The 24,769-nt window shown below is 38.1% G+C and overlaps 2 protein-coding genes across 4 annotated transcripts; both read left to right on the top strand.

The window, feature by feature from the left end:
- The first annotated feature begins 124 nt into the window (after positions 1–124).
- bub1ba (BUB1 mitotic checkpoint serine/threonine kinase Ba) lies at positions 125–6,668 on the top strand. Of its 3 annotated transcripts, none has more exons than XM_056765376.1 (17): positions 125–256; positions 469–600; positions 682–848; positions 952–1,046; positions 1,658–1,770; positions 1,856–1,890; positions 2,097–2,178; positions 2,261–2,348; positions 2,423–2,637; positions 2,842–2,978; positions 3,627–3,761; positions 3,841–3,920; positions 4,137–4,307; positions 4,395–4,531; positions 5,980–6,115; positions 6,224–6,327; positions 6,426–6,668. In XM_056765376.1, the coding sequence occupies exons 2-17, from the start codon at positions 488–490 to the stop codon at positions 6,535–6,537; spliced, it is 1,920 nt and encodes a 639-aa protein (XP_056621354.1). In that variant the 5' UTR covers positions 125–256; positions 469–487; the 3' UTR covers positions 6,538–6,668. The 3 variants fall into 3 exon arrangements, with proteins under 3 accessions (XP_056621354.1, XP_056621352.1, XP_056621353.1); XM_056765374.1 differs by having other exon boundaries at positions 126–256; positions 6,423–6,668; XM_056765375.1 differs by having other exon boundaries at positions 155–256; positions 483–600; positions 6,423–6,668.
- Positions 6,669–7,571: 903 nt separating this feature from the next.
- On the top strand, positions 7,572–24,413 carry pak6b (p21 protein (Cdc42/Rac)-activated kinase 6b). The gene is made up of 11 exons (XM_056764229.1): positions 7,572–7,685; positions 10,393–10,579; positions 13,034–13,110; positions 15,213–15,428; positions 17,312–17,872; positions 19,357–19,845; positions 19,920–20,053; positions 20,569–20,695; positions 21,169–21,294; positions 21,865–21,999; positions 23,075–24,413. Exons 4-11 carry the CDS (start codon positions 15,222–15,224, stop codon positions 23,240–23,242), a joined length of 1,947 nt encoding a protein of 648 aa, XP_056620207.1. The 5' UTR covers positions 7,572–7,685; positions 10,393–10,579; positions 13,034–13,110; positions 15,213–15,221; the 3' UTR covers positions 23,243–24,413.
- Positions 24,414–24,769: the final 356 nt, after the last annotated feature.

The raw sequence follows: 24,769 nt of genomic DNA, 5'->3' as shown, positions 1-24,769 counted from the left end.
CCTCAACCCTAAACTCAACCTTTCAATAATAGAAAATATTAATCAACGGTTTTCAGCCGGACAAAATTTAAGCGGTATTGAAGTGCGCATGCCCAGTGGAGGTATTCGTATCCCTTCTAGTATAAAAAATGACTCCTGGCGTGTGACGTACAGCGCGATGTCCGCCCGGCGCACCAACGTCACAGTCACGTGACAACGTTTGAAATTAAACCTCGAATCTCGCGGCCGTAGCGGACAACGACATTCCTGTCACTCGGTATATCATTCGAACCGTATTAAATACCGTAGTATTTGTTTTTTCACTGTAGTGTGTATGTTTCTTCAATACGTATATACATGAATGTAACGTGTGTCCTTTATATATGCTGGCGTGTTCATCTGTAGACTGACCGTAAATCAGCTCATGTATTGTGAATACCAGCAGCTCTTGTTTTATCATTATTACACGTGTTTCATGTTTAATCGCAGATCATATCGCGCAGGACTCATGGCTTTAGGGGTTGAAAGAGCAAAATGTGAGTTATCACTGAATAACAGCAGCAGCAGCACTCAGTTTCCTCAGAAGAAGATGGAGGAGGATCTGTCAGCCCCTCAGTGCAGGTCAGACATGATAATATCACTCACATTAAACCTCAAAATGATCCATTAATCATGCTGGTGAACTGAAGTCCTGTTCCACAGTAACCCGGTGCAGAGTTTGGGGTCTCAGAGAGGTCATGAGGATGAAGTGGTGCTCCAGCAGGACTCTCATCTTCAGATCATGTACTGTAAAGATCTGGTGTATCGGGATGATCACGAGTTTTCTTTTGAGGAGCTCAGAGCTCAGCGCTACTACAAAGCTTTGAGCGGTAATGTGTGACACCATCAATATTCAGAAAGCACTGTGAACGTCTGGCTGAAGCGCTGGAGGATTACACTGATATTTGTCTTGTGTTGTGACCTCGTTTACAGAGAAAGCTTCTCACCTGAACAAACTGAAACAGGATCTACAGCTTCAGATCCAGCAGAAACTTCTAGAGCAGAAGAAGACCACCGCTTCACAGCTGGTGAAGACATTTCTGTACACAGTGATTTACAGTCCAGTAAATTATATATTTTCATGCAGATACAGATCATTTCACTCTCATCTCTGCACCTTAGAGGGGTCATATGACACGGCTTAAAGGAACATTATGGTCTGTTTTAGATGAAATGTTATGTGTATACAGGATTGAAGGTTGAAAAACGCTGTATTTCCACATACTGTATCTCCTGTTTGCTCCACCTCTCTGAAACACGCAGATTTTTTACAAAGCTCATGGGTCTGAAAAGCGAGGTGTGCTGTGATTGGCCAGTTCACCAGTGCGTTGTGATTGGTGGAATACTGCAAGAGTGTGAGGGAAATGTAACCTATACATATACATATATATTGCTTGTACATTTGGGCGGTCTTAAATTCAGTTTATACTCGAGCATAGGACCTATGCAGAGCCGCGTACCCTACGCCGTAGCCTGACGCTTACCTAATGTAGCAACACCGACCCTATGAGACCACACATGTGCTGGGATTGGTCTGTTTGCACCCCTCCCTCATGTCAAAAAACTCCCCGATAGAGTCAACATACAGAGAAGCATCTTAACATGTGGTTTTATATATGCTGTGATTTTATTGTTTTAGATTGTTGGTGAGGAGACGGTTTCTGATGGCACGTGTGAATCGACCTCCACTGGAGTTCTATCTGCTCCGGTTCAAATACACAGCAAAGCAGAACCAGACTGGAAGAGTGACAGGTCAGTACTGTTACACACACGTCCTCTTTTATGAGACACTTCAAGTTTTTAATCAATCCTTTCGTTGTTTTCTTGTGTTATTCAGTGTCAGTTCAATGGGTTGGGAAAACATGACTGACGGTGAGTTTTCAGCTTTCTGGGTTGTTAAAATGTTATTAAAACAAACATTTTCTGTTAGTTTGTCTTGTATATTTTCTTTTTTAATTGCCACTCCTCCTGTGGTGAACTTAACACGACTGATTTGTGAGAGTTTTTCTGTTCAAAAGCATGATATCATTTCTTATGACATCATTTCCTATGTGTGTGTGTGTGTGTGTGTGTGTCAGGTGGAAACGACTCCAAACTACAGAAGATGACGACATCCAAACCCTTCACGGTTTTTGATGAGAATCCTCAGTCGAGCAAAAAGTACCGACACTTTCTCTCTCATTCTTTCCATGTCTTGTGTTTTCTCGTCATTGTACCATCATTATCTTGTTCTTTCTTTCAGACCTTCTTCATCCAGCCGCTGGTCTTTAAAGTTGCCCACCCTGAATCTGAAAGCTCCCAGACCAAAAGCAGAGCTCTCCGCTGACAGAGTAAGATCGGCGTTTGATCAATCTGATTCTGATTTCAAATGGTTTGCGCAGTTTGACCGTCTGGTGTTTGGCAGGAAGTGTCTATCGCTCGCTCCGAGGAGCCCATCCTAAACGGACACTGGAACAAGACTCTGTGCCGCAGTCCAAACGACACTTGTGACTTCGCTCGTGCGACTCAGCTCGCATCCACACCGTTCGCGGGAGCAGAGAGACAGAAAGTGAGGGAGGATCTGAACACCGCTGCTCCAGAAGCATCTCAGACACAGAACACTGAGACCAGGAAGCTCAGGTGCACCCCCCCACACACACACAAACACACACACAAACACACACACACAAGTGAATGTATTAAAGAACCACACACGGCCGAGATTTCCGAACAAATCAAATAATGTGTGTGTGAGCAGAGGACGATAAATTCACATTTATATATTGTCAATAATGGCACGTTGTGTGTTTGTGTTAAAGATACAGTGTGTTTTTTCTGTTATAGCCCTATTCAGGAGATCAGTCATGATTTGGGAGGAACTTCATTGGTCACCGTCACTCATGAGAGCATGAAACCCTCAGAGGGCGCTGACATCATCCAAGAGGAAGAGGAGCAGGAGGAGGAGGAGATACCCGAAACTGGTGAGAATTACAGCCGTAAAACCACTGTGATGTCATGCAGGGTTACAGTTCAGTGTGCTCATACAACCGCTGCTGGTGTAATTATGGGATGTGTTGGCAAATATACATCAGTTGGTTGTTAATACTACTACTAAGAATAGAAGATGTGTTCCACTTTCTTTACTGCTTTTGGCCACTAGATGTCACCATCAGGGTTTAAATGTGTTCATACAAAATCATCAGACAATAGATAAAAATATAATGATGATATGATACAGAATGAGAGAATTAGAGAGACTAAGCTAATGTGACCATATGAAAGCTTCTTTACATGAAGTGTATGTTCTTAAAATCCCCATGAAATCAAAATGAAAGAGTTTTGTGGTATTAAGAATGAACATGTTGGCCTTAAGGATCTCAATAAACGTATGATTCGATAGATAATGGAACATGAAAGCGTTCTTTTAAAAGTCTCTCACTTGGACTTATACTGATCTGTTTCTTATGGCGTCCTTCAGCTTCACATCCCGTGAGGTCTACCAAACACTTTTGGCTTATTATTCTCAATCTAAAAAAACAACTAGAAAAAAAAAGTGCATTAAACAAGAAAAAGTTTTTGAGCGGTCTCATACTTGTGTATTTATTGTTGTATTTGTTTGTTCACATCAGTTGGAACACCAGACGTCTGCAGTGAGGTCGTGAGGTCCAGACTGCTTCAACATGTGGACATGCCGTCATTTTCCAATTTCCACCGTCGAACAGGAGCTCTGCCTCAGGCCAGCGGACATGATGACCTTCTCCTCGGTATCTAACTGTCACAAGAATGTTGTTATGATCCTGTCATCTCACGCTGTGTTTCACTGAGCTTTTCACACACTTTCAGATGGAGAAATGTTGCTTTACTGCAGTAAACTAAAGCATTACACGCTCTACTCATCCAGCACTGGAACTGTTCTGATGAAGGTGAGACACGTGTATCTGTCTCACAACAACAACACAAAGTTTCAATACTCCTACTCATTCATTCATCTTTTACATTTTATCTATGAAATAACTCTGAGGGGTATGAAGTGACAACGAAATGTCTTGAATTCTTGTGCGTTTCAAACATAAGAGAAATGAACATTGACACATGACATTAGTTTCAGTAAAGACCCACATGAGATGTGTTGTGCACAGGTGGAGTCGACTTCAGTGCCGTGGGATTTCTTCATCAGCTCAAAGATCAGATCTTCACACTCCACACATCATGATGATGATGATGATGATGATGATGTGCATGTCTCCTGCTATCTTTATGATAACGGATGCTTGACTCTGTGGAGAGTTCCTCATGGAGTCACCGTCGAGGTTCTGCACTCTCTCTTTCCTCGGACTGATTGTTGGTTTGTTCCTTAAAGCTCTTGGATTGTTTCTCATTGTTTATTTGACACACAGGATCTGTTAGCTGAGCCGGTTGCGAGCGCAGATCTTCCTCATCTGGTGATTCGATTGCTGGAGATGGTGAAACAGCTTCATTCCTGTCAGATCGTTCATGGAGGTCTGAAGCCTGAAACGCTGTACTTTTACTACAGGTACACTAATACTGCTCTGGGGTCACACTAATACTGCTCTGGGGTCACACTAATACTGCTCTGGGGTCACACTAATACTGCTCTGGGGTCACACTAATACTGCTCTGGGGTCACACTAATACTGCTCTGGGGTCACACTAATACTGCTCTGGGGTCACACTAATACTGCTCTGGGGTCACACTAATACTGCTCGGGGATCACACTAATACTGCTCTGGGGTCACACTAATACTGCTCTGGGGTCACACTAATACTGCTCTGGGGTCACACTAATACTGCTCTGGGGTCACACTAATACTGCTCGGGGATCACACTAATACTGCTCGGGGATCACACTAATACTGCTCGGGGGTCACACTAATACTGCTCGGGGATCACACTAATACTGCTCTGGGGTCACACTAATACTGCTCTGGGGTCACACTAATACTGCTCTGGGGTCACACTAATACTGCTCGGGGGTCACACTAATACTGCTCTGGGGTCACACTAATACTGCTCTGGGGTCACACTAATACTGCTCTGGGGTCACACTAATACTGCTCTGGGGTCACACTAATACTGCTCGGGGATCACACCAATACTGCTCGGGGGTCACACGCAATACCGTAAGCTTTCACAGCTTACAACAACATGGAGAAACACACATTTACCTTATTTCAATTATGTTATGTTGAATTATAATGTATATTTAATAAAATAAATTATACCATGGGCTGTTTGAATACTTGATTCTAATTGGCTGGAAGGTGTGCATTAAAATCGTTTAATGCATGGGTAGCTTCAGTCAGTTTAAAATTACACTATGAACAGTAACAGCTTTAACTGACCGTGACCATAGTATAAATCACAGCTGTCAAACGATTAATCACATCAATAATAAACGTTTGTGTTTACATAATATATGGCTGTGTACTGCGGATATTACCTTTGTGTTTATAAACTCATACACATGCATGCATATATTAAGAAACATATAAAATGTACAAATTTATAACATTGATATGTCATTTAAATGCACATTCACATGCACATTTATATAAATATATACATTTCTGTGTATATTTTTGTGTTTATAAATACAAAATTAATATGCACAACATACAGACAAATATTAAACACAAACTTTTATTCTGGATACGATTAATCGCAATTAATCGTTTTACAGCCCCAGTTAAACCCCTTTATAGCACGGCTAGCTTTGGTTTATCCCTTACAAACTTTATTATTGTAATGCCCACATGAAAATGATCATGTATTTACATTTCTTTTTACTGTAATGTTACCTGTAATTAGTTAATCTAATGCTATACGTCTATATTGATAATTGTCAAGGTTTGTGTTGAACCAACCGTACGGCGAGTTCTCAGTCTATTTTGTGAGTTAGAATGCACAAATTCTTTCATATTGTTTATTATTGTGTGTTGATGTAAATCTTCTGACAACAGTGACATGACGGCTCTGGATTTCTCAGCGTCGGTGGATCTTGAGATGCAGAGCGATGTGAGAACAGTGCAGGTTTTATCTTCCTCACAGGATTATATAACACGAGGTCTCCTGACTCCCTCTGCATCACCGTATCAGGTACATTCACAATCTTTGGTGTTTTGTGATGGTGTTGATAAATATCAATAACGAACAGTAAACCGAGCACGAGTGGGGTTGTGAAGCAGTAATTCCGCTGTGCTGCAGGTGGATCTGATGGGTGTTGCAGAAATCACGCACATGTTAGTGTTGAATGGACCGCTGACGGTGTCGCGTGGAAACTCGGGCTGGAGTTTAGATGAACATCACAGGTATCATCATCATCGTTGTCGTCTGTTATTCACACACACACGGGTGAAATGTGCTGAGATCAGCGGTGATGTGGAACCTGTGTTTCTCTCTTCAGCAGTTCTGTAGATCCTGTCTGGAAGGACTTCTTCAAGATGATTCTGAATCCAGGAGAGCTGTCGACAGAACTCATCTTATCCACTTTAATCAATAACCTGAAGGAGAGTTTATAAAAGACATGTGGACATCTTTATTCTCAATACTCCATCAAACCAAACTACACTTTCATTCTAAATGTATATTGTGTATGTCTTTGTCTATTTTATATGTTGTTTATACTCATTAATAAACTATTTTGACTGCTTGACAACTGTGTACTTCATTTCATTTACAAAAGGAAGATTCTCCAGTATTTTCATGAGATAACTACAAAATGTCCAGACTGGGAAGAGTCATAAGTCCTTGTCCTCAAGTCAGTTCTTGAATTAGAATTTGAGTTGAGATTACAAACAGGAAGCTAAATTGCAATTCAAAGTCAAATTGCAGGAAGAAGAATTAAAAAAGAAACTCATGATACATAAAGTGTATTGAACAATGAAGCTTTACAGATATAACATATGATTAAAACATGAATTTCATACAGATATTATGGTATGGACTTTATCTACACAATACTTTATTATAGTAAATAGGCTTTTTTTATGTCACAAATTCACATTGAAAACATTATAACAAAATTTTTGGAAAATGATAGGATAGCATTTCATTTCCCAGAATACCTTGCTGTATCCAAGTGTTTTGTTTGACCAAACATTTGAGGAACTGTTGACCATTAGATGCAGCGTTACTCTGTGAAGTACTTTAATAAATGATAATCGCATTTCCCAAAACATTGTTTAATTTGATTACTTTGAAATGAAGAAATTGCTAATTATTAAACATTAAGGGAATGTTTGTTTAATTAGGAAGAAAAATGTATGTGAAAGTATCACATTCTCACCGGTATACCACATCTTTATTGTGTTTCACTGCATGTGGGCTAGTAGACAAGGAATTTGGTAATACACAATACACAACAAAACCTAAACAAATACTTGTTTAACTAATGTTTTACAAAATGTATTTTCAGATGGAAACTGTGACAGACAGCGAGTGTTGTGTTGTGTTGTGTGTTAAACAGAGGATTGGACTCGCACGTCTCTCACACTGTACATACACTCATGTAGATGATTGACATGTGATGGGCGGAGTCCAGAGCTATTTTGTTAGTTAAATGACTTGCGTCTGGATCTCTGGAGGACTTCTTTCTGTGTCATGTGTTTTTATGGTTTAGCAGGATCACACATCTCAAACACGGATCAGCTGTAAGATCTGCCGTCGGGTGAGTGACTTATGTTTGTCTATGTTCACAGTAACATGCATCACACCGCTCATACCACACGCTTTAGGATGTGTACGTCAGGCACGATGTGTAATGCTTTACTTCAGAATGCCAGACTGCTGCACTGAAGCTTTAGTGCTGTGTCAAAATTATGTAAAGAGGTGTGCAATATTTAAAGAGACGGTACACCCGAAAATGTACCTGTAAGACTTCCTGTTAAACACATATCTCAAAATATCTTCTTTTGTTTTTCACTGAAGAAAGACTCACGGACAGATTTACAACCACACGAGAAAGAAGAAATGATGACAGAATTTTTTATTTGATCATTTTAAAACAATAGCATGCTACATATTCCGCTGTAAAACACTTGTATTGCATTTTATGTCCCTTGACTGCAATAATGTGTGAACAAGATGACGTTTTTTATTACGGGTGTTTCATTTATTGAAAAGGAAACAGACGTTTAAGCACATGACATTGTCGGATACAGTCGATCACACGTGTTCTGTTTTGGGGTTTATCAGAGTATAATACACAGCATTTTAGAGATTAGCCAACTAACAGAAAACACTTTTCTATTGTAAAATAATTTGTATAACCTCATGAAGAAACACTGTATATTAGATGTTTTCTCTGTATGACCTGCCCGTGAGATTCCAGTATCAGGTTACACATCATATTAAGGGGACAAAACTACTTCCTTATTAACATGCAAATTGGTTGAATATTAGAATGTATAAAGCACATATCAGTACCTATTTCTGCATCCATTAATTAACCTAAAAAAACACCTTATAATAGTAATTAGGAGTTTATTGAGACAGAAGTGGTAGTTAATTGTTAGTTATTACACGGCTCGTTGGAATGCTGATTCTGATTGGCCTGTTGTGACATTTTCTGCTTCGTTATTCCCGGATAACAACTCATTATAGTTACAAGCAATTAAATCAAATTGCCTGTTCGTGACTTTTGAAACTAAACAGCTTTTCCTTGCGGAAGGTCTGCATTCTATAAAAAGGAGCTAATCAAATATTTCACATTTCATGAGTTTTTTTCTCATGTGGCAAGTAGCCGTGTTATAAGCGGGATAATGTACAAGAAGCCGGTTGTTATCGCAAAATAAACCCCTTTGATGTGATACACCCTTCGCTTCACGTCCTGATCACACTGACGGGGACTATTTCTGCCATAACAACCGGCTGCCTGTATATTATCACTTACTCAAGCTATTACGCAGCTTGATGGAATGCTTCATTCTGATTGGCCAGTCGCGACATTTGCAGGTTGGTTATTCCCAGATAACGACCTCTCAAAACTAATAACACACTGTAACCCAGATGAAGCAAATCATTTTGACAGATTTTTTTTACAAATGAAATATAAACATGTCTTCTATATGACATTATATTTACACATGATTAAACCAAATTGCCTGTTGGTGAGCTTTCCTGTAGCTCAGTGGTTAGAGCATTGCGTTAACAACGCAAGGTTGTGGGTTCGACCTTATACCTCATCGACCTTATACACAAATACCTATGTAAAATGTATAAGATAAAGCAATGTAAATCGCTTTGGATAAAAGTGTCTGCCAAATGCCTAAAAATGTTAAAAAAAAAATGACATTTGAAGGTCGTTCCTGACCTTAAACTAAAAGTAACTAAACTAAAACTAAAAGTAACTAAACTAAAAGTAACTAAAAGTAACTAAAAGACTTTTCCTTGCAGAAGGTTTGCATTCGCAAAATGAGGTAATCAAATATTTAAATTCACTTTTCATGAGTTTTTTTCTTGTGTGGCAAGTAGCCATGTAATAATCGGGATAATGTACAAGCAGCCGGCTGTTATCGCCAAATAAACCCCTTCAGTGTGACACAAGATCTGATCGTACGGCCGGGCTTATTTCTGCCACAACATCCGGCGGTCTGTACATTATCACTTACATCATAGTGCGAATCGGTCCCTATTCTAAATTGTGACCAATCTTTCTATTCAAGCGTGCAGAAAGTTGACTTCTCTCCAAAAAGTCAAGAGATGTTTGATCTTCTGTGGCAAATATCTCAGTTGAATTTGACATGCACTTTACTCCACACAATCCTGCTATCTTCACATACTGGTGTTTGGTAGTTACACAGTGACTGAGTTTATGGTGTCAGAAGTGTAAAGGTAAAGCATGTGAAGAGCTTCAGCTGCATGTCAGCACACATCTGAAGTCATAAAGGGTGTGTCGCAAATTCTTCAATGAATCCAGAAATCCTCCTCACATCATGTGACTTTATAGTTTTGGGAGTTCTCGGTCAGATATGGGAAATAGTTTTTAGGTGTTTGACTGATGTGATAAAGCCGACGCAGTCCTGACACAAGTCATTCAAACACTCTTTTCCTGCGTTAGATTTGCTTCACAAGACATTTGGACTGGCTGGTTTTGGCTAGTCATGAGTAACTGTTACATCTATAAACAAGTTAAAACTACTTGACTTTAGCTTCAGTCACAATGTTGCTCAGGGCTTCTTGGAAGTTTGGAGTGAAATGCGATGAGATTTTCAGATGTTGAGCAGATACGAGCACGTGTTCATGTGTGAGATGAGCGCAGTGTGTCCATCTACACCTTATTTAACATCATCGATCACGAAGAGATGATTTGATGTGTTTAGTTTATTTTACTGGAAAGGTTGTGTGGTCTTGTCCTTCTTCCGGCTCTCCTTCAGGTGGTGTCTGACGGCCTCCAGCACACTCCACGTCTGTTGTGCTGTGACTCAGATGTGTTAAAGACGCTCCCACATCTCAGAGACATGCAGCGGCATGAAAGTGTTCATGTTGACAGGAGAAACGGCTGATGTGTGTGTGGAAGCATGTGGAAGACATCGGTGAGGTCGTCTGCTCCACCATCCTCAGGTGAGACACATTCTGTGCTTCTTTTCTCTTTATCTTTCGTTCTTTCTCACTCTTTCTTTGTGTGTGTGTGGGGTGGGGGGTGATGGTGTTGAAACACTGGTCTTTGTTGGAGTAATAAAGGAGAAGGTATGGCAGGGTTAGGACAGAGAGGACGACAGCCTCTTGAGGAACATGCCAGGAGTGAAGACGACGGGATGATCCTGGTCTTTCCGGTTCTCTCTGTGTCTGTTTTCTAAAGCCTGGGTTGAGAAAGTCACAGTTCAGTCAAAACTGAAACTTCTGTCATCATTTGTTCCTCCTCTGTTTGTGACGTTTTCTTCAGTGGAGCACAAAAGAAGATATTTTGAGGAATGTGTTAATGGAGTTCAGTGTTGTTTGACCATCAACGTTCTTCAAAATATCTTCTGGTGTTTTCTACCAGAACACATGCTGTTATTTTACTGCAGATAAACATCAAAGGACGCTTTCATTTGAACATTTTTTGCAAGAAAATGTGTTTTAACATTCCTTTAAGAACACTTGACGTGTTTCTTTGCGTCCTTCTCTGTAAAGATCATCTGTGTTTGATGTGTTTGGTCTCAGTATCTCTTTTATTTATGTCTTTATGAAGGGCATATTGTGTTAAAGTTTTTTCTTGATCTTTCACTGTTGAGCTGAGTTTATTTAACCTAGTTTAGTTATTTAGTTATTTAATTTGGTTCTGAAATGAGATAACTCCGTTTTTAAAATTGTACAAAAATCAAGTTTTTTAAATTGTTCATTCCAATTAATATCAATCAAACTACAGTTGATTTCTTTTGATTTAAGTCAATATAACTAATAGTTACAGCTGACTAACACAATAAATCACAAAATACAGGATCTTTAAAAAAATGTTAAATACAAATTTACCTCATTTTGGAAGCAAACTCTTCATAGATTTTCTTCGGTGTGTTTGATGTCAGATTGTTATGTCTGTGGTAGGTTGATGGTCAGACACAACAGGCTTTGGATTTTTGATTATTATCTTTTGTGTCAGATGAAAGTCACCGGTCAAATAAAAGTCAAAAAGAGAGCGATGTAGAAGACAGAGAGAGAGAGAGAGAGAGAGAGAGAGAGAGAGGGATGGTTGTTAGTCAGTTCATTTTCTTCTTGTATAAATGCTTCAGAACACATGAGACCTGAAGGTTATTGTTTACAGACGCTGGATTTGCATGAGTTTGGGTTTGCTGTGGTGCCGTCAGACATGTTTCTCTTTTTGTTTGATTGAAAGCATGTGGTGGTGGGACACACCGTCAGGTCAGAGCTGTCAGATTTCGTGCATTTTTACAGCAACTTTACACTCAATTCAATTTGATTTATAAAAAAATCACAGCAGGCACAGCACATGGTGTTTATAGACCAAGCAAGATCACCCTTCACACTCCTTCATGTTGTTCACACTTCTTCTAAACTCAGCTTTTCATGTAGATAAATTCAGGATCATTTACTGAATACCTTTATACTTTCTTCATCACATTCTTGACATGTTTTAACATGAAGCAGTGTAACATTAAACTTGATTTATCACGGACTCTTATCAACGCACTTGAATGCTTTTGCTTCAATGTAAGAAAACATCTTGAGAATTTTTACTATTTTATACTATTCCGCTGTTTTATTTAAGTAAACACTAAAGACGACTACATTTGACATTGTTTTATAGTTCTGCAAATATCTTAACATTCTTAAATCAAGATATATTTTCAGGAGCATAAAAATGACCCAAGATATTTTTGTCTTGTTTTATGAAATATAAATATGAGAATTAGAAAAATGTATTATTTTGGGGTGAGAAAATAAACCTTTAATTAGGTGCTAATTTTTTTTAAAATAATTTCTTCACCATATTGGCAGAACTTTTTGTTTGTTTTAAACACAAATTTCCTTTTCTTTTATAAAATAAGACTAAATATCTTACGTCACTTTTCCAGTCAATAAAAAGTATCTTGATTTAAGAAGTTTGTGATATTTTCACTAGAATACAAGACAAAAATGCTAAGTAAGAAACAGTTAAAGGAAGGGTGTATGTACGGTAATGTTTCACGTGGCTCGAGTGTGTTTGTATGATATCTTCTGTGTAACTTCAGAGGATTCAATCTCAAAACTGTCTAGAATTACAGGCTCATTTATTCAGGAATGTTTTTTTTTCTGTGTTACATTCTCCTCAGACTTTGTAAAACTTTATGAAACATGACCTTCTGTATTGTTTCATGGTTCTCCATTAGATATTGTTTATAATATATCAAATTTTGATAAATGTGTGTCATCACATGAGTTTAGTCGAGTTGGTGTTGATTTGTGACGTTTAATAGATGTGAGTTTCATCACCGTAGATTAGAATAAACATGTGTACATACTCTCACACCCCGTCATCAAACACACACACTAAAGAAATATCATTCTCACTCGTCGCCTGTCTTCTGTTCTCCTCAGAATTCATGAAGAGAGAAGATGAGTCCGTGAGCTGAACACACAGAGATCATCATCATACCAACAACACATCTCCACAGGTAAGACCACATGATGAAATATGACTTTATATAGCGCTTTTCACAACGTGCAGTGTTCCAAAGCAGCTTTACAGGAGAAAAGCAGAAAAACACAGAAATGGTAAAACATAGCACAGCACATGGTGTTTATAGAACAAGCAAGATCTTTCCAGTAAATAATATCTAATATCAGCAGTCTAACGGCCCTGTGGCGAGAAACCTAAACTGAATTGATAAATAAATGGAGAAATAAACTTGAGAGAAAGCAGACTCAGACGGGAGGACCAGATCTCCTATGACATGTCACAGCTGCACTTCCATTAAAGTTACTGAGTTAATGTTTATGAAGAATAAGAAGAGTTTATTAATTCTGATTTCAGTTTCATTTGTTGAAATTCTTTGCGTCTAATTATATGTATCTTATTTTGTGACCGATATCAGACAACAGAGGAATGTTATGAGCAGGGAAAACAGTGATGGTATAATGTAATTGAGTGCAGCAGGGCAATTCAGTGAAAATGTCAACCTAACCACAAAAAATACAGTTTTAACCAGCAGTTTTTACTCTGCTAACAGCACAGATTTTAACATTTGGTGGTTGAAATACCCATGTGAGATCTCTCTTCAAAGTTGTAAAGCATTTGTTTAATTTTTATGATCTTTCATATTTTCCTTTTTTAAATATATATATATTTTTCACAGACTGACATTTTTTGATGTTTATACTATCAACAAGGGTTCAGTAAAATATAAACAGATGGTTCAATATAATCCAAAAAATTCTTTCTATGAGCATTTTTATATCACGTCCATAACGCTGGAATTGCCCAGTTATAACTTTAAACTGCTGTCATGTGATGTAAATTTAACATTAATGTTGTCAGTAGTGTGTGTTGTGATGTTTATATTACCTGACTCAATTTACTGACGTCACATCTCTCTCAACTTCACTACAAAATTAGGCAACTTAATACAAGTAGATCTCTGAGTTTACTCCACTTAAACACACAGGTCCAATGAACTTGTTTAAAAAAGAACTCATTCAATTGTTAGGCCTACATTATTTTATACTACAAGACAGACCAAATGCCAAACAAATTATTTTACCGTTCAACAGCTTACATATTTATATTGTTTGTGTGTGTAATTGTTTATAAATAAGATTATTTTTGTGATTATTGTTGACTTGAGATCTCAGTGTTTCATGTGTTCATGATGTGTTGATGTCTTGTTATTTTGCATATTCAGTGTTTAATGTCACCAGCAGCTGAAGTTTACACAAGGAGAGAATGAAACTGTGTCAACAGCATCATCTGTGTTTGTATAGTCTTGTGTTTTCATAGCGAAGCTTGTGTTATTATGGGCTGTTCACTGTCTGTACTGCAGCGGATCTACTGGAAGTGCCAAAACGACATATTAATAGTATAGAAGTATGCTTTTAAGTAAAGAAAACTTACTTGCAGTATAGCAGTTTACTGAGAGTACACTTCACAGTGGACTTTGTCATCCGTGAAAAAAATGTGCTACAAGTATTGAACTAGAGTAAAAGTTTACTTGGAGGTTGTGCAGTGTTGTACGCTGGTTGTCTACTCAATGTCTACTACTTTGCTACACCTGGAAGTATTCTTAAAAGTACACTTATCAAAAGGGGCCAATTTAGTCCAAAGCAGTGTTGAGTTAGTAGACTCACATTAGTACACTCACATTAGTACACTCACATTAGTACACTCACTAGGCTACATGAAGTATATTTCGAACCGTAAGTGTAAACACATTAACTAGAGTAAATCGATGGTGAATGTTGATGGATGACAGTGTGCATTAGTCAAGTTTCTCCAGACTTGATGTACGACTGTCTCAGTTTACCGTGTGATATAAAGAAGCCAGTGTCAGGTTTAAACTCTGGTCTGGATTGTGAGATGTGGCAGTGACCTGCTTTAGGAAAGGGGTGTGTCTTTAGTTTCACACCTGTCGCCACCCCTCTTTATCTCCTCTGTCAGCGAGGATGCACCTGGTCTTGTTTGTTTGTTTGTTTGTTGTTGACGGATGTGGTGTTTTGAATGGCGTTGTTGGAGAAGCTGAGCGAGTCGTGCGCTGATGGGAAGGTCTCTTGTGTTCCACAGCTTGTCAGAATGTTTCAGAGGAAAAAGAAGAAGAGAAGGCTGGAGATTTCTGCACCGAAGAACTTCCAGCACAGGGTTCACACGTCCTTCGATCCGGTTCACGGCTGTTTTATCGGACTGCCGCCTCAATGGCAAAGTCTGATAGAAACACTGAAGAGACCCAAACCTGTGGTGGACCCGTCCAACATCACACGCGTGCAACTCAAACCAAAGAAGGTACACTGATACATGTCTGTCATCTGTCACGTGTTGTTCTGCCGTGTGTGTACATGTGCGTATTAATCACACAACTCACATTATTGGATTATTTGAAGTGTCTGTAAACACGACACATTTCACCCTCATATAATATCACTCCTGGCCTTCAGAAACCTCATACACTTCATTGCTTAGTATTTTTCTTTTGTTTATCAGTACAAATGTCTAAAAATTCTTGAATCAAGATGCATTTACTTGATGAACAAAATGACATGTGAAAACAAGCAAAACATTTGCCAATGGGGTTAGAAAAATAATCTTGAATTTAGTGACTTCAATTTTTGATTTAAAAACGTTTAGACATAAGACAAAAATACTAAGTAAGACATTTTTTGCACTGTATTTATGTGATTTTATTTTATTTATATTGTATTAAATCATTACTATTAGTCCCTTTATGTTTGTCACTGGGGTTTTGAAATCATCTAACCAATAAAAAGGAGGAAAAAAAACAATATTTAATCATTCAAATTTTCTTAAAAGACGGTAAATTGGGACATCGGAGGTTTAGAAGGACAGGGATAATATTATAGTGATTTTCTTGTACGTGTTGTAAAGTTGATTTCAAATACAAAAACATCTTATAAATGTAAATATGAACTCAGAAACTCTTTATATTTCATTAAGATAACTAAGTTGAGAATGATTTGAATATTTTGCATTTGTATCGTCAGTGGTCCATGTTTATATTCAGCTGTTCTTCATTATTCACCTGATATAAAGACGTCCTGTGAGAGGATCCGCTCAAGTGTCAATCAATGTGTCACAGATTCATATTCAAACATTAAGGGGCGGTTTCCGGACAGGGATTAGTTTAAACCAGGACTAGACCTTAGTTACATTAGGATATTTAAGATGCTTTAAAAAAGCAAACCTCAGAAAAACATCACTGGTGTGCATCTGGAGGCAAAACAAAAACACTAATATATTGTGAGACATGTCGCTGTGTGACAAACCTTACAGCAGTAAAGTTTTCTCAAGCCCTGTACAGGAAACTGCCCCTTTATCTGCATTTTGAACACTTGAAGAGTTCTTCTTGTGTAAAGAATATCTCTTCATGTAACATGATGACCTCATCACACTCCAGTCTTTCAACATTTGCTGAATGTTTGAGGTAAAGAAAGGAGGATCAATTCTGTGCGCATTTATGTTCCACGCCAAACCAGTTACATATCTGACCTAAATTTACCCCTTTGAAAAATACAGCATATGCTGGTTTGGTATGTTTTGATGCTGGTTTGTGCTAGTTTAAACTGGAATTGAATTGAAACTGGTCATGTGCTGGTTTAAGCCGGTCATTTACTTGTCCATAGCTGGTTTAAGCTGGTCATAACAGCAAAACATACCTAACACAGCATATGACGGTTTAGTTTGTTTTGATTCTGGTTTGCTGGTTTGTGCTGGTTTAAGCCGCTCATTTGCTGGTTTGTGCTGGTTTAAGCCGGTCATTTGCTGGTCTTCAGCTGGTTTAAGCTGGTCACACCAGCAAAACATACCTTACCCAGCATATGATGGTCTAGTATGTTTTGATTCTGGTTTGCTGGTTTAAGCCGGTCATTTGCTGGTCTTCAGCTGGTTTAAGCTGGTCACACCAGCAAAACATACCTAGCACAGCATAAGACGGTTTAGTTTGTTTTGATTCTGGTTTGCTGGTTTGTGCTGGTTTAAGCCGCTCATTTGCTGGTCTGTAGCTGGTTTAAGATGGTCACGCCAACAAAACATACCTAACCAAGCATATGCTGGTTTGGTATGTTTTCATGCTGGTTTGCTGGTTTGTGCTGGTTTTAGCCGGTCATTTGCACAGAACTGATGATGATTTTTGTATTTGTTTTGTCTTTCAGAGCATCGTGCGCGGCAGCTTCATCGGACATGAGGATTATATTTCTGCGGCGATCGCGCAGTTGAGTCGACTGTCAGTGAGCAGCTCGAACTCTTTGCGGCGCAGCAGCCCGTCTCAGCGCAGACGCGCGCAGTCTCTCGGCCGCCTGACAGAAGTCACCGAAGGGGAAACATACGAGTATCAGGGCCTGAATGAAGCCAATCAGAGAAACGGAAAACAGGTCACAGACTGGCTCACAAGATCCCGACAGGTCCACAGTGAAAGTGGAAGTCCACGGGCCTCGTCTAAGAAGACCTTTGACCCCAGTGACAACCGACCGAGAGCCAAGTCGATGTTGATGGAAGAAACGGCGCTCATGCCTCGGGATATATTACTCCTGCCTCGAGCTGCTTGTGAACGCATCGTGGTTTCAAGAACAGGCGTCAGAAAGAGCGAAAGGCCCGTGTCGTGTCTCTACAGCACGTACAGTGCGGATGACGAATCAAACATCTCACCTAGCGTGAGCGTGCGTCAGACAAGAGCGTCAACGCCCGCGAGATCGAACTCCGCTTACAACTTCAAGGTGTTTTTGATCGTTTCCAATCAAAAATAGTTTCAAAAACAGTTTCTAATGACTAATTATGACTAATTATTAAATGTTTTGTGTCACACGTGATGTCAGTTATCAAAAATAGTTATTACAGGAGTACACACGATCTGAGTCTTAAAGGGACAGTTCGCCAAAAATGAAAATTCTCTTCATTATTTAGAGATCACAGGAGGGAGAATAAATGATGTCAGAACAGTTTCCCCCAAAAAGGTTTTCTTACCTTTTTATAGTCTGAAGGGCCTCTTTCCACCCTTATAGTGTGCTATAGTGATTTTTAACCTTAAATAAGAAAGTGTACTTAAAGTTGACTTTTTATAAACTTCCTAGAAATGTGTATAAAATTCCCAGATAGACACATTTTAAAACTTAAATTGTGCTTTCACACAATTTGTCTGTCTGTCATCCCCCTTTTTCGAGGGGGGGCTTAAAAGTGATTAGAACTTTTAAATTAGTTTGACTCTGAAATGCTTCTGCCTAGAGACCTTATCTTGGTCTTGTTTTAAAGAATAGATTCTATACTTTATTGTAAAGTCATTTGGAGTTAAAAAATGGAATAAAAAAATGTTAAAGCAGTTTAATTGTATATTAATTATAATACAATATTCAATAAACATTGTTTTATTTGACAAAAAAATAAAAAAAAACTTTTCTCGTCAAAAAAAAACACGAAAATTAAAGACATTTTTCTAAACTAGTTTTGTTTCAAATTTCAAGCTGATGTCACAAAAATGAGTTTTAATGGTAACACCAACAACGGCCAGTAGGTGTCATATAGGCTGCATATAAATTACAAATTAATACATTTAATCCTTATATATATAAGAAAGAAAATTGTTGGAGCTTTTCAATGACATAGAAGATTTTGAGATTTTTGAAAAATATGATTATGAATATGTCATATTTATAATGGCACCAAATGGCCCAGAGACATTTGAGAAAACGACTTTAACTAAGTGATTTCTATTGCAAAACAGTTTCAAAATATAAAAAAACTACATTCTTAAAACTTTCCAATGATATATAATTTGTCAGGATTAAAATGGAATTCAGTGTTCCACTGAAACAGTGACATTTAGCAGCATTTAATAGTTTTTATGCTCACTCTTGTCATAAATGAATAAATTACTATTTATTTTTGTAAAACACTGGTCAAATATGTATTCTTAGAGTCTTAGAACTTTCTTATGAAATATAGTTTGATATGAATGGATTAGTTTTTCGTTGTGAAATGTTAATATAAACATTTTCCAAAATTGGAACCGAGATAATTAAAGCATTAAAGTACACTTAATAATACACTTTTAGAAACGTATTAGTGCGCCAATTTCCTCCCCAGTAGTATTGAATGAGTACACTTAAAGTACACTTTTAGAGTGTTAGCACTTACTTCAGTCTCAGTCACTGTTCTGTTGTCTGAAGAACAAATCAAATATCTGTTTGTTTTTCTTATTCTACAGATCAATTCAGCCGGTGACCCGGCCGGACCCAAACCCACTGACACCAGTAGTCCAAGACCAGTTCACGGATCCCTCGCCCGCCTGACTCCACGTCAGTTCTGTAACGACAACACCAGACATTCACTCATCAACATCTCAACCGCTTCATCCTCAGTGCCACCGACACAGGACAGCCCATCCCAGCGCAGACCCTCGCCCACCGGCTCCTCCGCGAGTCCATCGGGTACATCGTCGCCCTGTCTCAGACCAGCCCAAACACCCAGCGCCATCACAGAACCGGCCAAAGTCACACATGAACAGTTCAAAGCCGCGCTTCAGATGGTCGTGGACCAGTGTGACCCTCGGTTGTATCTGGAGAATTTTGTGAAGATCGGAGAAGGCTCGACGGGTGTGGTGTGTATCGCTCGAGAGAAGCACAGCGGGAGACAGGTGGCGGTGAAGATGATGGACCTGAGGAAGCAGCAGAGGAGAGAGCTGCTCTTTAATGAAGTCAGTTTATTCACATCAATAGTGTGTCACTTTACAGTTTGTGTGAGTCCCTGATAATGTTGTGCATGTGACAGGTGGTCATCATGAGAGATTACAGACATAAGAATGTGGTGGAGATGTTTAAGAGCGCTCTGGTGGGTGAAGAGCTGTGGGTTATCATGGAGTATCTGCAGGGCGGAGCTTTAACCAACATCGTTTCTGAAACCAGGTGACACAAACCTTAGACCTTTAGAAGCTCACATGTGCACTTCAGTTCTTTCATATTTCATCAACAAATACACTTTTGTACTTGATTGACTCACACTCATGTTGTTCCAAACCTGTGGGTTTGTTTGTTACTCACTGAAAGTTTTTACATGAATCTCATGTTGCGCTATTCTCACTTTACCTGTGTTGTATGTCTTGTGCGTTGTGTTGTGTTTTGCGTTGTGTTGTGCGGTGTGTTGTGTGCTGTGTTGTGTGGTCCGGTGTGTTTTTTGTGTTTCGTTGTGTGCGTTGTGGTGTTTTGTGTTGCATTGTGGTGTGCGTTGTGTCTTGCATTGTGGTGTGCGTTATGTTATCTTCATTGTGTTGTTGTGTTGCGTTGTGTGTTCTGCTGCGTTGTTTTTTGCGTATGGTGCGGTGTTTTGTCTTGCGTGTTGTGGTGTGCTTTGTGTTATGTCTGCGTTGTGGTGCGGTGTGTTTCGTTGTGTTGGATTTTGTGTTGTTGTGTGTTGTGTTTAGACTGACAGAAGAGCAGCTGGCTACAGTGTGTGAAGCTGTTCTTCAGGCTCTGTGTTATCTTCACGCTCAGGGTGTCATTCACAGAGACATCAAGAGTGACTCTATATTACTGACACTGGACGGACGGGTGAGAACACACAAAACAAACACAAACACACACACACACACACTCCGTATAACTCCTGCTCATAACACACTGCTGTTCATGCTGTGAATAAAACATTTCAAAGCCAAAAACATTGTTTAAAAAGAACAAACCAGTTCTGAAATTATTCTGAATCTGCCATGATGACTTTCATGATAATTCACATCAAGTATATTTCTATAATACTTTTTTCAAAATTTGAATTATTGCAAAGCTTTTTTACAGAAACAAACATCAGACGTATTAAAATAGATGTAAAGTCTTTAAAGTCACAGTGAAGTAAAAATAAATCATATTTTTTCATGAAATATAGCAGCGTTTTTAGTAAATAGTTTATCAGTGTGAGTCATTTTCTTCTTTAAATTTGTGTGTCCTCATAATCTTTAGTTAAAATCTTAGCTAAAATGGCTTCAGAACAACACACTGATGTTCTCTTCTGATGATGTGTCATACAGGTGAAGCTGTCAGACTTTGGATTCTGTGCTCAGATCAGTGAAGACATCCCCAAGAGAAAGTCATTGGTCGGAACACCGTATTGGATGGCACCAGAAGTCGTCTCAAAGACGCCCTACGGCACCAAGGTGAACAAAATCATTCCTGAAGAAAAAGTGTAAAGTTTGTTTTAACTGACAGATACACAATGTGTAATGATACAGAAAAGATCCAGCCGCTCAGAATTCACTCAACACTGTTTCATTCCAGTTTACAAAAAAACTATTTTACTCTTTTTTCACGAGCAGATCTTTTGTTAGAATTGCTTTAATTCTACAAAACGTTCCTGCTGATGACAAATTGGACTATTAGTGAAATGACGCAGCACTTGTTGATTTAATGTTTTTTAACTTTATTGGACAGCTAAACACTTTGAAACAGTATTTTCACATTTATCAGCTTCAAATGAAAGATTTAAAACTCCTGTTTAGTCCTAAACTGTGTAAATTAAAGGCAAAATCAAAGGCACCTGTTGATACAGTTGGATTGTAAAACGAACACTCTTTTTAAATATTGTGATATGTATCCAATCCCCGTTGTTTAAAAGAATCATCACTTGACTGCTAATTTTATTACACACATTTTACCGCATAATACCAAACATTTTTAACTGAAAGGTTAATGTTTTATTCAGACGTCAGAATGTGTGTTGTCTTTAGGTGGATGTCTGGTCTTTGGGCATCATGGTGGTGGAGATGGTGGATGGAGAACCTCCATACTTCAATGAGACACCCATAGCAGCCATGAAGAGACTGAGAGATGAGCCGGCACCTACTGCCAAAAATATACACAAGGTACGAGTAGAACACAACATCGATTAACAAGTTATTTTTTTCCATTGACTGATATAACTTTACATATTATTTAAGATATCAACTTTTTGTAAATTTACTAATATCAATGTGCTAGTTTATAAACATGTACTTTTAAGCCGACTTCTCAGTAACCCACGAGTTTATAGTCGTTCTCTCTCGAAATGGCTTCGGCTCATTTCTTGACTGAGACTTTATATTCTCTAAACTGTAAGTTTAATGGTCACAACTGTTTGCTCGAACATCAAAATGTAGTCCATGATTCAAAAAATGTAATTCTTGCTTTAAAAGTAAAGTGTTTTTATGATTGTGTGAGCCGTACTCAGGAGTGGACTGGGAAGGAATATCGGCCCTGGATAATTGAGTTGCATGCATATGTATCCGACTCACTGATGCCTTATGGTTGCGTGCATTAGCGTTTATAATACGTCCGTCTGTCCAGCCCAAGTGTCCGGCCCCATAAGTTAGCGGTCCATGGGCCGTCAGTGGGACGGCTTTCTGGAATTTGACAGTATGTCCTACCGCTCAGACCGGCCCTGGCTGAACTAATCAAAATGTGTAGATTATTTTCACTATGGCAATCATGTGAAAAAAAAATGTAAATACAAATTTCAAACAAAAATGTGTTACTGTAATATACCAAGATCTTATAAAAGTTACAGTAGGTAAAGATTCAGTGGGAATAATCAGTACTGAAGTACCCAGAAAAATATAAAAAAACCAGATTTTTTTTGTGTGAAAAAGTTGTTATTTTTACATTAAAAACATGTTAGAGCAAATGACATGTTACACAAAATAACTGAATTTCACTGAGAATCAGCTTTGATCAATAAGCTATATTCTTTTAGTTATTGTGCATATTGTTGAGAATTGTGCATTTCCTTTTAGACACATGTGCAAAACACAAGCAATTTGTCTGAGTCAATAAGAAACTCAAGTCTGATGTTTAGTGTTCAGACACCCAAACTTCTTGTTTTGAGAGAAAAAAGTCTCATTGGAGAAGTGAGTCAAAGCGACTGAAATAGTTTCAAAGGGAACTAAAGATCTTTCTCTGCAGATTTCTCCGGTTCTGAGAGACTTTCTGGACTCGATGTTAACTCGTGATCCCCTGAAGAGATCGAGCGCTAGTGATCTGCTCCGGCACCCATTCTTACTTCAGAGTGGATCTCCTCGATGTCTGGTTCCACTGGTGGAACAGCACCGCAAGCGCATGTCTCGCTGCTGAGAAGAGCATTCTCACCCTGATGTACTTCATCATGACACCAGTCTTTCATGAGCACTTTTCAGACTTCAGAGAACCTCTATGAGAGTGTTTTAGGGATTTATACTTGTGAGCTCAAAAAATGGTTTGTTTGTACAACATGTGAGGATTCATTTTGATTCACGTTGACATCGAAAATAAAATTTTGCTATTGTTGTTGTATAATAACATGTAGTGTCATGATAAATGTATAAATGGAGCTAAACTTACCAGCTTCTAAACCACTTCACTGTGTGTACATGAAGAGTTTGGTACCAAAATAAGATAACTATGTTTAAAACAAAAATCCTGTTTTTTTATTGTGCATTCTAATTAATCTCAATCAACTGCAGTTGGTTTAATTTGATTTGAGCCATAATAACTAAAAAATACAGCTAACTAAGACAACAAAAACATTTTGGAACCAAACTCTTTAAATAATAAATATAATATTCTGCACATCTTATTAATTCAATTTGATTTGTAAAGCACTAAAGTTTCATTGTTAATGAAGCAACTTTAAAGGGAAAAAACAGAACGCAGTAGAAAACAATACACTCAATAGTATTATAAAATTATATTGTATATTAATTATTTTGTACCGTATGCAACAGTGATCTTGGATCTCTTATAACTGCAGTGTTAGAAAAATCACACAACTACAGTTATATTAATATATTGAGTATATAGACTTAATTTAAACATTTAGACTACAGGAATAACATTTTTAAGGCGTTGTCAAAGTTACATAATTGTAGTTCTGTTCATCTTTACGTAAACGCACATGTGAAGCGTGTGAAGTGAATGACCGAACGGTTAGGTGACAGATTATCTATTAACTGATAAAGTTGTTGTTTGCACTTAATGCTCAGTGCTGCTGCTCTTCAAGTGGACAAGACTTTAAATATAGAAGAAAATATCTAAAAGACACTTCATTTGTTAACGTTAGTAAATGCATTAACTAACATGAACTGAGAATGGAGAGGTTTCATCACGTTTCAATCCTTGTTAACATCAATATAATCATTCATGTTAGTTAAGTGTGCATTGACAAATGTTAACAGTTAGTTTGTTTAATTTTAAAAACATATTGTAAAATAAATGTAATTAATAAGAACCAATTAAATAAATGCTGGTGAAGTATCGTTTCTGGTTAGCTAATGTGTGAAGTCATTAATAAACAGCTTTATTAGTGTTACCAATATTTGTGTGGACCAGTAAAGAGACGCCCAAATCAGATGCAATATTTGAGTTTTGTTTAATATTTAGCTCGAATGAAGACTTGCTCGTTTTGGGAATTAAATTTTGTGCTTTAAATGCTTCAGAAACATTTCTTAGATATTACGACTTCTTAAATGAAGTTTAAGATATATGTTTGTTTTGTGTCTCACTGAAGAAAGAGTAATATACAGGTTTATAATCACAAGAGAGAGAATAAAAGTTTTATTTTTAAATGGATTATTTCTTTAAGAATACATGCTCAAATTTAGCCTCTTCGCTTCAATGAAAGGA

This window comes from Triplophysa dalaica, chromosome 13, assembly GCF_015846415.1.
Source record: "Triplophysa dalaica isolate WHDGS20190420 chromosome 13, ASM1584641v1, whole genome shotgun sequence".
Taxonomy (NCBI): Eukaryota; Metazoa; Chordata; class Actinopteri; order Cypriniformes; family Nemacheilidae; genus Triplophysa; species Triplophysa dalaica.
This window is presented reverse-complemented; position numbering and strand designations above follow the sequence as displayed.